Source organism: Anguilla rostrata, chromosome 2 (genome assembly GCF_018555375.3).
Source record: "Anguilla rostrata isolate EN2019 chromosome 2, ASM1855537v3, whole genome shotgun sequence".
Taxonomy (NCBI): domain Eukaryota; kingdom Metazoa; phylum Chordata; class Actinopteri; order Anguilliformes; family Anguillidae; genus Anguilla; species Anguilla rostrata.
Window position 1 is genome coordinate 52,640,319 of NC_057934.1, and position 15,940 is coordinate 52,656,258.

Here is a 15,940-nt window from a genome sequence, read left to right on the forward strand (position 1 = left end):
TGCTTTCTCTAACTGCTCAGAGTAAAATAGCATAAGACGGATCCCAATACTGGGGCAGTCAGTGATTTTACAGCAGAAATAATTTAATTTAAAAATATTTTAAAGTCTAAATGAAATAGTGATTGCAGCCTAATGTTTGTAAGTAATCTGATGTGACAAGCTTGAGCATGCCTTGCTGATGACATAATTCAGCCATTGGGTGGCCTTTAGATTACCTTTAGTTTACATTTGTTCTTTTTCATTGTTGATATTCTATTAGGTAAACTTATTAAAAACATCAAGAGACTTATTTGTAGACCACTACAATGATTTTAATTATTTGTTTATTATTATTATTATTATTATTATTATCCATCCATTGTCTATACCTGCTTATCCTGAGCAGGGTCGTGGGGGGTGCTGGAGCCTATACCAGCGTGCATTGGGCGAGAGGCAGGAATACACCCTGGACAGGCCACCAATCTGTCGCAGGGCGCACACATCATTCACTCACGCATTCATACCTATGGGCAATTTAGAGTCTCCAACTGGCCTATCTGCATGTTTTTGGACTGTGGGAGGAAACCAGAGTACCCAGAGGAAACCCACACGGACACAGGGAGAACATGAAAGCTCCACACAGAAATGCCCCAAGCCGAGATTAAAACCCATGACCTTCTTACTGTGAGGCGACAGTGCTACCCACTGCACCACTGTGCCGCCCTTATTATTATTATTATTATTATTATTATTGATAAACTGTAATGATTCCAGTGAAATGCAGATGGCAGTACAGGCTTTGAGAACATCACAAGTGTAGTTTTCTTCCTTGACATTGTGTTTGAATACTGTTTCCATCTGGGAATTGTTTGCTCCTCTGTTCATTGTTATATAGTATTGAGACAATGGCACCATTTTTGGCACATCATACAGGAGAAAAACAAGTCAAAATAAAATATACTGTTCATTTCATTTTAATTGAGCATGAACTTTTCCACATACTCCGGTGCCCAACAAGGATATGTTTTCATATTAATGATCGTGAATCTTAAGATCATATGAACAAAATCAGGATTGATTACAATTGTCTTTTTAAAGCTGTAAGTCCAAGTCCCACTATATATCCATGTTCTGCATATGAATATTTTATGTACAGATATCTTTAAAATACATATATACTAGATCTGTAAATTATAGGCATAACTAGTTCAGCTCCCACTGAAAGACTTGAAAAATGTCTAAATTTATACCTGTCCTCTGAATCCTAATTTCAGTCAGATTAACTACTGTAGCTAGTTAATTTAACTGATACAATATGCATTTAGCCATTTACTGTTTGTTGTCCTAGGAAGCAGGATTTGCTTAGCAAGGGTTGTGTCATTGCCATTAACTAACTCAAAAACATAATCTTAGTAATCAAACATGCAGTCAAGTAGAACACTGATTTTCTTTGGATAAAAGCATCTGCTAAATAAATGTAATGTAATGTAATTTAATGTTGTATCCGGCCTAACATAACTGAAAAAAGAGTGTATCCTGACAAATTAATTGGTCTTCAACATTCAACATTAATTGGTCTACACATTATGTAGGTGTACACATTTACATTGATTCTAAAGAAAGACACACCATATAGAAATGAAATTGTGTTTAAATTTATTGTCTTTTCATCTACAATAATACAGTGGTGTAGACAAATACTGAGGATGTTTACATTCAAAAACAGTTCAGTGGCCAAGCAACAAGAAAGCTTTCTGTCAGATTTATTCCTTGGTTCATCTCAGAAGATTGTGTAATCCTGTCCTTACAACAATTTATTACAAGTTATACAAGGTATATTCTCTGTAAGGGTATATCACAGTTGCTATTCATTATCCAAGAATGTGTATCAACAGTTTTAAAGGTAAGAAGCAGAACACTACATTATGACTTCTTGAAAGTGCCTCAGTAAAGCTGCTGTATATCCTGTTCGGCCAGTTAGCCTCTTTGAAGTGAGAAGGTAAAGTGTTGTTACTTTTAATCTCATTGTTAATGAAATTCACGTAAATAAAACCTAGAACTGGCAAAGAAAGCCTAACTTGGAGTGATAGTGGCATTTTGCAAAAATATTCACAGGCCTGTTCAAAATCAAAAAACATGTTACTCATAACCACATTATAGATTTAGCTTCACAACATATAAGATAAGCATTTGCTCCCATTGCAAAAAGTCAATATCTGAATAATCAAATATGACATTTACCCTGAGGCATCCTCAATTCTCTGGGGTTTACAAAAGACACATTTTTTCCACAGAAAGACATGTAGTGTGACATATATGTGAAAAAGGAAACCCAAAAGGGTGTGTCATTTTTAATAGATTTGTTCTGAATGTAAGACTGCACTTTAAATCTATACAGCAATGTACAATATCAGAACAGAACCATATCCAAATATCACCCAAAAACTGCATGACACTCTCCTTCCCTTAGTTACATTTTCTCCTGAAACAAGTTTACCAAAGCCTATGATACTTCATTTTTAAAACCTTTAAGCAGGTTGCCCTACTGAGACCTGTGGTCTCTTTTGCAGAGGAGGCCTGCAAACCATACGACTTCAGTCAAGCCTTGTACAAAGACGCTGTACATACAAAACGTCTGAACATTCCATACACTGCATATAACCACACTGCTTCATACAATTTAGATTTTTAAAATGTTTCAGTCTTGGCACTTGATTGAAATTTCGTATTCACTTTTAACTGATTTCTTATTTTAAAATTTTTAATAGATAGACTCATTTATATGTAACACATTGTTCTTTTTTTAAGAATGTAGATTAAAGGTTTTTTTAAAGCATTATAGATATCAGAGATGGTTGTGTTTGTAAACCTTGCATTTGGAAGGTCAAAGGCACTTTTTGAAAATGAGAAAATGTCCCTTACCCTTGTGTCAATGAAACGAGTATTGGATAACGCATTAGCTTATGATAAATATATCTATTCTACAGAGGGTTCCAACATAGTAAAATGAAGCTATACCAGAAGTATTTTGGGCATTATAACAAAGTAGATTTTCATCTTATAAGAGATTCAACGGAGTTCATGGTTTCAATTCATATGCTGTGTGTCTAAGAGGTTTAGAGGCTTGTGATTGGTGTTAGTGATTTGTTTCACACATAATGCAGTGTGATATAGTATGTTCTGGGTCTGTGTAATGTTGCACTTCAATTATAAGAACCAGCCAAAACAGCTTCCAATTACAAATGTTCCACTTACAATTTCTTTAATCAAAATGAATGGGAAAAGGGGTTTATGGTTAGATTTTTTTCCTTAACGAAAGGTCAGTTCTTTTAAAACACTTTAATGGAATTCAGATGAAAAAAATGTCTTGAGCTCCTAATCAGTTTACACCATTACAGTGTTAAAGAAAATAATTCAGAGCTATTGGTCTGACTGACAAACAATTACATGCATGTACACATGGTACAGTAAGAAATTGATACCAATATAACGTTAATAGTTTTGCTTTTAGGGCACTATGTATTTTTGGAGTTTAAGATGCATATATTTGCATTTGCAAAGGTCCTATGGATTGAAAAGAGTGAATCTTGTTGAATAAAAATAAATTCATTGATAAGTTCATCCTAGGTTTTCATTGTTTATTTGTGATGTTTTGTAGCTGTGATCAGAAATTTAAGGGATATGCATTTGGACCAAACTACTGTGCGACTACCATTTTATTTTACGTTTTGTTTGCCTGGATAAAGTGATCACACAATCTATCCTATCTAAATATAGTCTTTGAAACCATTTTAGCAAACAAGTGGATTAACAGTATTATACTGCTTATAACTACAAAATCCCATTCTCCCCCCATTAACAATGGAAATCATCCCAGCTTATGAAATGATTTCAAAATGTTACCTGGTGGTGAATGAAACCATTTAGTTGTCACATAGTACCAGTTAATTCAGGGAGTGTGCATACCATTGATTTAAACCTGCAAAAACAAGACCATACAGAGGAGTTTCTTACAAGTGCTGGTAAGGCTGGCATAGCTTTTGACCAAGAAACCTGATTTTTAGAAAAATATACTCTATAAATAATTGATTTGGTATGTCTATAAAAGTATGATTTTCAAGTGAACCTTTAAGAATAAATGTGGGGAGGTTAAAATGGCAGGTTTCAGGTTTTGAAGATCACCAATAATCCAATTTTTCATATAGGAATGTCATATAAATACTAATATAGAAAATAATAAATACATATGAGAAGTATTTTCTTATAAGATACTTGGCTAAAAGAAGATGGAGAACTAGTCAGTATCAAATATAAAAATCACATCAAAACTGTAGACAAAATTTGATCCCAGGATGTAATGGCAGTCACAATTCGAGTAGTTCCAGGCACAATTAAAAGCATTTCAAAATTTCTTTAAATTGACATACAGGTTAAGACCAATGAATCATATGTAATGGTAGGAACATAAAGTCATCCGATCATTACACAGTGTTTGACAAAGGACTCCATCTCCCTGCATTATTGTGTCAATCTGTGATCTCCATTATCTTTTGGTCTGCTTCAACACATTTTTGTTACACATGGCAAATTTCATTCAAACTAATGACTTTTCAGTGAAAATAATAATTTAAAAAACCCATCCTTAAATATTTTTGAATGTGTTGACAACTGAAACTGGTGGCCCACATTTCTTATTCTGGATTCTCCACAGTCATTTTTTTTACATAGTGAGGATATTGCCTGTTTTGTTCTAGAACAGTGACAATACAAAAAGCTCAGTGTTGATAAAATATATGTGTTTTCTATACACTTTAGTCCAACTGCAGTGTAGCAAATAAATATATTCAAGCTTCAAGCAAAAAGAATAAAAAAGTGATAAAATACTTGCATGGAAGGGCAATCAAAATGCTATTCCATCAAATAAACACTATGAAAATACAAAGTGACAACCTTTTACTACACTACTCAATGTGCAATGTGAACATTCTCATATTTACAAAGTACAAAAGTACCATTTGTATACTGTGAGAATTCAGCTGAAGTGCTCTGAGTCACCTTGCTAACTAAAATGCATACTTTTACTTGTCTAATAGGTTTGTTGTTTTTTTTTTTTTGGCTTGTTTTTTATTTTATTTTATTTTTTACAAATGTCAATAATAATCTATTTACAAAAATCTTCATACCATTGAAAATTTGTATTTCTCTTGCCAATACGAAAACCAAAATAAAGACATCTTCTTTTCAGTTTAAAGTTTTTGTTTCCAGTAAACTAAATGCATTCTTTCCTCAGCATGCAGTCATAATACTGAAATGTGGCTTTTCAAGTTTTTTTTGACCAAAACTAATTGCATAGTGAACGCTGTTTGTTGCAACTGAGCATAGTTGTCCAACGTAGGCGTAATTTAATTTTTGCTAGATTTTTTGCTGAGAATCTTTTAAAATACATATGTAACTTGTAACTATGTAACTGTTTATGTAACTTCTGACTGCCCACTTTAATTGTGTGCATCATGTCCAGAAAGGCAAAGATATTCTAAAAGCCCCTGCTGTTGTTCTATGCCAGTACATTTTTATAAAAATATCAGGATGTACAGTAAAAATACATTTGTGACTCTTAACTATGTCTGTGAGTGGCTGCTCTGTTTTGGTGCTTAGTGCTTCCCGTTCACCACTGCTCTAAGTGAAGGTCCATGGCCGAATTCAAGTTGATATCTGAAACGTCCAGGAATTCCGTGTTGAAGATGCTGGGCCCAGCTGGGGGGATGGAGCTGAACCCTGTTGCAGAACTCGGGGGGGTGAGATCCAACCACTCCATGGTTTCCCATGGTGACTCTGTGAAAGTCATACTGAGCCCCTGGCCCTCATTGACTGAAGACACCCTGGCATCCATTGGGGACACCGGCGTGTCCATCATTTCACGGTTGTTGAGCAGTTTCTCTTGGCGGGCAGCTGCAAAGCCTTCCCCTGTGTCCTCCACATGCCCTTCCTCAGAGGCCATCTTGTGGATCACGATCTCGCCCACTCTGCCCATGGGACTGTTCAACAAGGCCTCCAGGTGGCCATCCCCATTGCCGGTTCCATGTTCGTAGGAGAGCTGGGATGGGGACAAGTGCTCATAGTGCCTGTGGAATCTGGGGACTGGGATGCTGGAGCTTCCTGACGAAACTGTAATGTGAGGCACAACTTTGGTTACACAGGGCCTGTCTTCTTTGGCGTTAGCTGGCATTTCTTGAAAAGAAGGGGAAAAAAATCACAGCACAGGTTGTGATTTAATGTCCAAAAAGGAGTGAAATCTGGATGTTCTTCAATTTGGAAAGAAAAATCCCTGCGTCAAACGTGCTGTAGGCAATCGGGAAAGCACCCCTTTCGGCTGTCGAGCCCAAACTGTTTTCATTTATGAGGCAATAATTCATGCACCACAGAGACCCAAACATTACTCAATCATGAAGAAATGCTGTAGTTCCTCAAAACAACCAGGAGGTTTGCTTCTCTACATTTATATTGGTCAGTCCCAATAACAAGACTACTTCTTCAAAAAACCTTATTTGGCTGAAAAACATTTTTTTCTGTATCACTTTTTTGTATGCTATTTTACTGTACCAGCATGCACATAAACTGCTGGATTAAACAGTCATTCATATTAGCCTTTAGGTTGTACTCACCTCCACTTTCAATAAGCACATCAAGAAGTTCATCCATCTGTTGGCTTCTGGTCAACTGCTGAAATTTGAATAAGAGTACATTGGACACTTTTCAGATTTCATTGTTTTCCTTTATAATTACTAATTTCATTTACAAACATGAGTAAATTTACTGGAATTTAAGACTGATCATTCTCTATGCAGGCAAAGGATTTACAGTCTGGTATAAGTTAATTTAATGTTATGTAACATGTCATAAATTAGCATTGTTTAAGAAACAGGTTTAGCACAGAGTTTAACATCAAGCATAATATTTATATATTGATATTGCTCTTCCCATTAAAATTTAGGATTTAATGTTAGGGATGTCCTAGCATGGATACCATATTGGTGTTATAGTATTCCCATTTCACAGGTCGCCCAATATGACCAGGACTACAAGTGATTCAAGTAAGTCATTGACACAAGATTGTCTGAAATCCGAACATGTACAAGGGATTATATAAAAAGAAGAGCAGGAGTAGAATGCAAGGGAAAGCAAACGAGTGAGCAGTGCGGGAGAGGTAAAGCTGAAAAGATTCCAGGCCAGCCACTAGTCGCAGGACTCGAATGAAGAAAGGAGCATCTTGTTTTCTGGATTGTTTTATGCTGAATGCTGAATTTAGTTTACCTGCTTTACTGCATCTTCATAGCAGGGGGGCCGTTTTATCTTTGATGCAGAATCTGAGCTACAGCAGGTAGCAGAGGAGATGGGAAACTTTTGACCCACGTGCCGGGGAGAGTGTAATATTGCCATCTACATGAAGAAATAGATCAAAGACGTTACGCTTTTTGCTCACAGAAGGGAACTCAAAAGGAGCCGGAAAGCTGCATGTGGTGTCTGTAACTGTAGTATGAACTTTTTTGTTAAATAAGAAAGTGCATTTGTATCTGTTTACAGATTTGACCCAGTCATTTTGAGGGGTTTCCTATGACTGCTTTTTCAAATTCTTGCTGCCTGATAACAAGAAACAGCAGAATAACAAAGAGGAGATGTGAGGGTGGACTGTATGTGACTGTGCGTCTGGAGAATTTCAGCTGGAAGGCTCCAAAGATTGAAGCCGTTTCAGAAGTAAAATACGTTTATTGTCCAGTGTCACCCAGTAATCCACCCCAACAGGCTTAGGAAAAGGTGCTGAATTAAAGAAAAGCAGAAAACAGTGATGTGATGGCTGGTATACTTCCCTGGGCACATATTCTTGGTATAGATGACGATGAGAAGAATTAATTATGTCAGCTGATCATTGCTATGTGATTGTTTCCTCAGTGCTGTATTTTATAGAAACGTACCTTCTGTTGCATATTTGAGTTCTTTGCTTTTGAGTGATCCCTGTGGTTAAAGCCACTGTTGGCAGAAATGGGGAACAGTGGCTGTAAACTCCTTTGTTCGGGTGAGTAGGAGCAGTTCACAGGCTGGCCAATGTTCTTCTGCTGGGTCTGTAAATCAAACATTTTTTTCATTTTCAATTGTAAGATTATAAATTATAAATCATACCAGTTGAATTAAATTGGCATTTGCATCTTTACAGTACTTTACATTACTATTAAGACAAGATTATTATTAAATGAAAATACTTCAAAAAGCTATACAGTCATAGATACTCCATAAGTGCAACTGATCAGTTCCTCTACCTCAACTAATAATAAAGTATCAGTGTCAATACTGTGACATCTGAAACCATCCTCTAAGTAAACAGACAGGTTATTGCTGGTCGTGTGATTTTCTCTGGTGTAAATCTTAGTCTTTGGGGAGAGCGCAGGTACCTGTGCTGCCTGTGGCCTGCCACCGGTCTGTTGTGGAGAGTGGCTCTGGCTCTCCGCACCGAGCGTGCCTGAAGAGATGGACAGCAGGTAGGGGTTGTGGGGGGAAGAGGGCAGGCTGTTGTGTTGTGGGCTCCCAGCTGCCTTAGCGATAGGGGAGTGTTGAGGGGAACACTGAGGGCTGAGGAAGGCAGACAGCGTGGAGGGGCTGCCCCCGGCCGAGGGGTCCAGGCAGCGAGGGCCTGCCAGGCCGGGCAGGGAGGGTGGCCCGCCGTGGCCCAGGCTCTCCATACAGCTGCTGGGAGAGCTCTTCAGCTGCTTCGAGGACAGGGGGCAGCTGGAGGCCACGTGCTCCTGCTTGATGGACACGCCGAAGAAATGCTGCTGCTGGGGCGGAGGCTGCAGATGGTGCTGGTGCTTGGGTGAAGCCTGCAGGTGGTGCTGCTGCTGGGGAGAGGCCTGCAGATCCTGCTGGCTGTGGCTGTGCTTCCTCTTGTGCAGCTGCATCTTCAGCTCCTCCACCTGCCGCTGCTCCTGGTGTAGCTTCCAGGTCAGCTCCTCGATCACCTTCTGCTTCTCCACCAGCATCTTGTCCTTCTCCGCATCCAGGCCCTCGGCCTCCCCCTGCAGACAGCTCCCGTTCAGACTGGCTGCCAGCCCCTCGTCTGCGCTCAGGTGGGACGGGGAGGGCTGCAGGCCGAACTGGGGGGAGGACATGGTGACGTCGCTGAAGCTGTCTGGCAGCGACCCGCTGACCGAGAGGTCAGATGAGGCCGGTGAAATGGGTGGCGTTGTACTGGTGCTGCAGAAGGGGTAGAAGCCACTGGTACCCGTTGAACCTGAAGACTGGTACGACGACAGAGAACCAGTGGGGGTCACTGGAAAGGTAACGGTTGTGATGTCATTGGAGCTGGGTGGTGGACTCGCGTTGGGGTTCTTGAAGGGCCGCAGCCTCTCTATGAGTGCTGTTTTAGTGCCAGATACAGGAAGGCCTCGTATCCTCAGCTGCTGTCTCAGCTCAGACACCTGTCAGGGGCACATAATATATCACTGGATAAGAAACAGTCAGTTTTATACAGAGTTACACAGAATACATGTATCATAAATACATCAAAAGATCAATCTGTAGTTTTTTAAAGGCATACTACAGTATGCAGGATTTTCATCTTGGAAATATTGCAGAACAGCCATGTTTAGTCATTACTATGATGCACTTGCAATCATTGTCTGCATTCATTTCTGCCCAGTCATTGTTTGTCAGCTTGTATTTATTATTCTAAAAAGTGGTTGGGATGTTTCTTGGCGTGGCCCTTTTTTCTTTGTGGGTTGTATCTGAAAAGCATGTGATGAAATATAAGATAAAGGAGAAGAAGAGGAAACGTGGCTACAGTGGTGTGTTTTCAGCTGGGTTAGTGCTGAAAAGATATGGCCGCCTTGGTAGCTAATCTAAAGCTAACCAGGTGGCTGGCCAGCGTTTGGTAACGTTAGGTAGCTGCCGTTATTAGCCAACTAAATTCAGTTATGTATGGTAACATTAGCTGGCTAACCGTGATGGCATGAGAATTTGCTGCGGGTCCGATATTTTATAAAATAACAACTTAAGGCTGGAGAAAAAGATTCCAATCCACTTCTCTCGACTCATATGGGCTAGCTAGTGGTCATTAGCTAGGTAATATGGGCAAGCCCACCAGTCGGAAATGCCTATTATCCCATATAATTTAGGGATTTTTTCCCCGATATGACTGCAGTTTGTCTATTACAGACCAGTAAGTGCTGTACTAGCAGTGGCTAGACCACTGCTGCTGTGCTAGGAGTGGCTAGTGTAAGTCTGTTCCATCAGCACTAAGCTAAATATAGCCACCCTGTAACTTTGCTGCATATGACAGTGGGAATTTTTGCTATTGGATATGTCAGAAGAGCAATTTGGCATATTTGTGACTGCCTGACTGGTATGAATGCAGCTACTGCTGTATTTTTGAAAGAAATGTCTTCAATGTTATTTTACATAGCTAGCCAGAACAAAATATCTAGTTTGTTGCTGTGTGAGTTTCATCATCTTGGGGGGTGTAGGCGGGGTTGAGAATGGAGAAGGAGACATTTTTCATTGAAAACACAGGAGTGAATCAAGGAAAGAAATCCTGCATAGTATGCCTTTAAAAGAACTTCAGTCCTCTACTTGCAGTACAAAATATGTGCTTGTGAATTTTATGATTTATGAAAACCATATATAATGGAAAGAAGCTCAGATTTGTGTTTATAATGGCCTACTGATGACCTAGTGTCTGTAGATGATACACATACTTCGAAATCTCCGGCAAGCTTCTGGCTTGAAAGTCTAAATATTACCAATAATATTACTGCATTCTAAAATATAAACAGAATTGTACATACTTTAAGATCATCCAGATTAGAGGGTAAAGGTCCTGGCTTCATTGGTGAAATGCTGGTTTGTCCAGAAAAAGTTGTCTTCACAGGAGATGAGGAACTACTGGTCACGGTGCTTGTGGAAGCATTCACATTCCTTGCAAGTTGTTCATTGCACTGCCTGGAGTTTATGCAACAAAACAATATTTACATTTTACAGCCTGAACAACCTTTAGTCTCTGTATCAAGGTCAAAAATAAATAAAGATAAACTGCAGTTCTCATCTCTCAAGTATGGCAAAGATTTTTTGAGAGAAAACAGCTGCTGTAAGGACTAAATAATTTTATGTCAAAAAGTATGCTGGGAGCACAAAACAAAAAGTATCATCTCTTGACACCTGCCACTACCATCAATGTGGTAAACAACATGTTCTATGCTATTCTAGTAAACTTCCCTCCATATTTCACTAGTTGTCCAGCTCAGGGAAATAGTGCATGGAGGATCTGGGAGAGGGACACCTGTGTGTACTACTTGTGGCTTTTGATCGTTGAATGTTACTCACTTGTGTGGTAGTGAGTGCAGTGGCTGGAAGCTGAAGTTCTGCTGGCGCTGCTGGGAGTGGTGGTGATGTTTCTGCTGGCTGAGGATCTGCAGCTGCAGAAACAGCTGCTGCTGCTGCAGGAGACGGGCGTAGGCCGAGTCCATCGGGGGAGGCGACTTCTCCGCTTTCTGGTCTGGCGGAATGTACTGGTGGTACTTGAGCTTCTTTACCTTGGGCTTAGTGTCCTTCAGCTTTTTGTGACGGTTTTTGTCAGATGATTTTGACTGCTCCATCAACAGGACCATAAATGTGACCAAACAATATATGTTAATAATTATAACTACATGCAGCTACAAAACTGCTGCTTATATGGCATATTACATATGTGTACATAAAATGATAACGTAGAGTCCAGAAGCTATGCAATTCATGTATCTATCATACAAGAAAAATCGGTCTTGTTGATACAGTGCATGAAACAGTATTTGCCCCCTTCATGATTTCCTCTATTATTGCATATTTGTCACAAAGGGATTTAATGCAATTAAACTAAGGGAAACTGAGTAAACACAAAACACACTTTTAAATTATTATTTAGTGAATAAATTAAATAATAATTTAAAAAATGTGTTTTGTATTTACTCAGTTTTCCTTTGACTAATATTACCTTTTATCTAAAGATTTGAAACCATTCATTGTGACAAATAAGCAATAATAGAGGAAATCGGGAAGGGGGCAAATACTTTTTCGCAGCACTGTAAAATAACTGAAAATAGACCTGCCTCTCCCACATTCGTTTAAAACCCCTTCTTTATTAAACAAAGCTCATTACACTGCAGTGAGTAATTACAGTACTGAATGATTCACTTGTGAGTTATTTGTTACACTGCATTTGACCCAGAAGATGTTAACCAGTCCTTACCTTTACAACTGCGGGAACAGGTACAGGTGGGGTCAGTTCATTGTTGTTCATCATAGGTTGGCTTTCTTCTTGGCTCGTTTGATTATTAGGGGAAGAAATATGGCCATTTATCTCCCTGTTTTGAAATCCCTGTAAAATAATAAAAGTGAGGATTGCCACTATTAGTCTGTGATTGAGCAAATACAGAACAAAGCGCACAGAAATAAAATTATAAAACATGTCCCATGATTAAGTTCCATTTAATTCTCTTTCCAAATTAAATGTCAGAATGAAACCTTTACACTTTGTTGCTGTTTTATGTTAACATTTTAACAATTAGTTTAGGTTATTTGAGGAAGGCAAATCAGTCCAATAAACGCAATGCTGAAAATCTACTCATAAAATGGCTATGTAATTTTACCCAGAACAATAACATTACTGTTCTGGGAAGTTCTATTCTTCTACTTTTCATTTGGCAAGAAAAATATCACTAAGGCCCTTCCTAAACATGATTGTAGCACAGAAGAAACCATCCATCAGGTAAACATCAAAGACATTGATAAGGAACTCAAACTTAAGCCTTACTTCATTGCTTTAATTGAAGACAGATGTTTTAAAAAAAATCTCAAGAACAGTATGGCAGGCTTTACTTAGTCTAAGGGTTTAGTGTTATTTCTCAGTTGGCACTGACGAAATGGGCTTAGGGGACATGTGGATTCACTTGCTCCATTGCATTTCATCCCAGACACGTGTGACGCCAATAATAGTTTAGCAGTCTCGTGCCACTGTACTCGCACGATGAACAATACTTTGGAATGTTTAGAGCCAAGCTGGAAAATAAGAGTCCAGTACCAAATCCACTCTGTAACAAAGGCACTGGCATGCAGGGATCAGGTATCAGCCAAGGACCTGTCACATTCAGGTTAACGGTCATACAAGAGCTGTTGCAGGACACTGCAATTCACTTAATAGCCACAGAGGGCAGACCTCACCTAAAGTCCCCATGCACAACACCACCTTCAGATGACATTTTTCAAAGTGTGCAACTCAGTGCATACTTCTCAATAAATCTTATCCACCACGGCTGACATTCCCTGAAAACCTATGCTACATACGCAACTAATAGCTGAGAATAAAAACAAATCAATCACTGTCAAATTAACTTAGTGTAACTACCTTTGAAACAGAAAGGGTGGAATGTTTTATACCTACCAGAAAATAAATAAATAAATAAATAAATAAATGCATAAATAAATAAATAAATAAATAAATATATTTATATATATATTTCAGGGCACCATAATGTTTGGGCAGTGTAGTATAATGGGTAAGTAACTGACCTAAAGGTCATAGGTTCAATTCCTGGGTAGGACACTGCCGTTGTACCCTTGAGCAAGGTACTTAATCTGCATTGCACTTCAGTATATATCCAGCTGTATAAATGGATGCGATGTGTAAATAGCTCTGGATAAGAACGAGTGCTAAATGCCTGTAATGTAATGTAATGTAGGCTTGATTCTAGGCTTCTGATTGCCTTTAGAGTCGGTTACTGGCATTTGTCAACACAAGAACCAGACCTCCGCCAAAGAAAGTCAAGAAAACCATTATGAGGCTGGGAAATAAGAAAACAACAGGCAAAGACATAGGCCATGCTCACCAAAATCAACTGTATGGAACATCATTAAGAAGAAAGAGAACATTGGTGTGCTCAGTAATCGCAAAGGACCTGGTAGGCCAAGGAAGACCTCTCCATATGGTGAGAATTCAAAAAAGATCAAAAACAAAAAATCCCCAAACACCTGTCCAACAGATCAGAAACTCTTTTCAGGAGGCGGGCGTGGACAGAACTACAGAGGCTGCACTGCAAGATGCAAACCACTAGCTAGCCACATAATCAGGATGATCAGGTTACAGTTTGCTAAGAAGTACCTGAAAGTCCCTACAGAGTACTGGAAAAAGATCTTGTAAACAGATAAGGCTAAGATTCCATTTTTTTTGGAGTGATGGCAAGAGTACAGTGTGGAGGCCAAAAGGAGCTGCCCGAGATCCAAAACACCGCCCTTCACTTGTGAAACAGGGTGAGTGTGTTATGGTTTGGGCAAGTAACTGCATGCAGAGGCTATGCAACAAAGTACTGCACTCATTATGGTGCCCTTAAATGAGGGGACTATGCATAAAAAGTGCTGTAATTTCAACACGGTGAAACAAAAATGTATACAAATTAGACTTAAATAAAAGCTGAGAAACTACACTTTAATCACATGTGAGTTGTTTGATTACAAATCTAAAATTGTGGCGGCCAAAGCCAAATCCAAAAAACGTATTTGTCCCAAACATTATGGAACTCACTGTATCTACCATATTTAATATGTAATAGATGTTGTGTCCAATATCATATTATTGGCAGAAGCAATACTAGTTAATTCTCAATCCCAACTTTTTTCCTTCTGTTTGGAGTGTAATGTAATCAAAGAAGTTCTTTCTGCCTGCATTTCAAATATAAACAATGATAAACAAGGGGTGAATTTGGTAAATGGGAGGATCTCATGTGTGTCAGAACTAAGAAAGGCTTCATTCCAAATGCTTGTTTCTTCTCGTGGGTACAAAAAGTAATAATTAAGCAACAATGGCCCAAAAAATATATAGTCACAAATAAACAAAGCAGGGGACAAATTACTGATTTACATAAGATAAACAAAGCAATGTGCAAACATTTAGTTTTAGCTGAGATACTGTTATTTACGTTACCTACAGTAGCATCATTCCACTTATTAGCAAAAAAAAAAACATCAAGCCTTCAATAAGATAATCCTTTTGTTGATCCAAATTAATCTCCATTATGACATCTACTGTGAATTTGATCAAACAGAAAAATGATTACATTTCAATACGATGCCAAAAGCTTTCCCACATTTAAAAGCTGAAATAAAGGCGCTGCTGCCAAGGGAAACATGGATTGCAGACCACATAATGTCTTCACACAGAGCTGGATGAGTACAGACATGCTGACAACTCGAGAATGAAGTCTGAGGAAAAAGATACTACACGTGTGAAGGAGTATGTTGGCCCTTGTAGCCCATATCAATTTGAAGTGATTTGATCCATCAAAGCTACAAGCTGTAGCTTTGTAGACTGTTTTTGTTTGAAGGTTATAATTACATATAGAACCACAAGCATTGTACCCATTGTACAATACATTCTAGTCTTGAGTGTACTGTACAGATAAAATAAGGTTTAATCAACCATTAACTATTGAGTATATGTGTATATTACACAAACACACACACACACATATTCTGCATTCCATTATTTTAGATTTACATTTGGTTAAAGTACATATTCTTAGCTTTTATAAAAGGATACTTTAATACATTTTGGTTTCACCATGTAGAAATAACAGCACTTTTTATAAATAGCTCCCCATTTCAGGGTGTCGTGATGTTTGGGACAAATGGAATCACAGCTATTTCTGATTAGTCAGGTGTGTTCAATTGCTTTATGAGATTATAGTATCTAGTTTTGATACTATCATTTGTTTTGCCTTTTATATGATGCTCACTCACTCTCTCTCTCTCTCTCTCTCTCTCTCTCTCTCTCTCTCTCTATATATATATATATATATATATATATATATATATATATATATATGATGGGCATGTACAAATGTCTGAGGGAGTACAGGTCTCTTAGTAAGAGTTTGGTATTATTATACTG

The 15,940-nt window shown here is 38.4% G+C and overlaps 1 protein-coding gene across 3 annotated transcripts in view; it reads right to left on the reverse strand.

The window, feature by feature from the left end:
- Window positions 1-1,618: 1,618 nt before the first annotated feature.
- Window positions 1,619-15,940, reverse strand: part of myocd (myocardin) — a 119,328-nt gene continuing 105,006 nt past the window's right edge. For 2 of the 3 annotated variants that reach the window (XM_064323059.1, XM_064323061.1), the window contains 8 exons: window positions 12,248-12,376; window positions 11,347-11,609; window positions 10,812-10,965; window positions 8,424-9,446; window positions 7,950-8,096; window positions 7,291-7,416; window positions 6,642-6,699; window positions 1,619-6,207 (listed from right to left, as the gene is read on the reverse strand). In XM_064323059.1, coding sequence (XP_064179129.1) covers window positions 5,645-6,207; window positions 6,642-6,699; window positions 7,291-7,416; window positions 7,950-8,096; window positions 8,424-9,446; window positions 10,812-10,965; window positions 11,347-11,609; window positions 12,248-12,376 — 2,463 coding nt within the window. In that variant the 3' untranslated portion in view covers window positions 1,619-5,644. Of the gene's footprint in view, window positions 6,208-6,641; window positions 6,700-7,290; window positions 7,417-7,949; window positions 8,097-8,423; window positions 9,447-10,811; window positions 10,966-11,346; window positions 11,619-12,247; window positions 12,377-15,940 lie in introns of all 3 variants that reach the window. The other variant, XM_064323060.1, reaches the window with a different exon arrangement.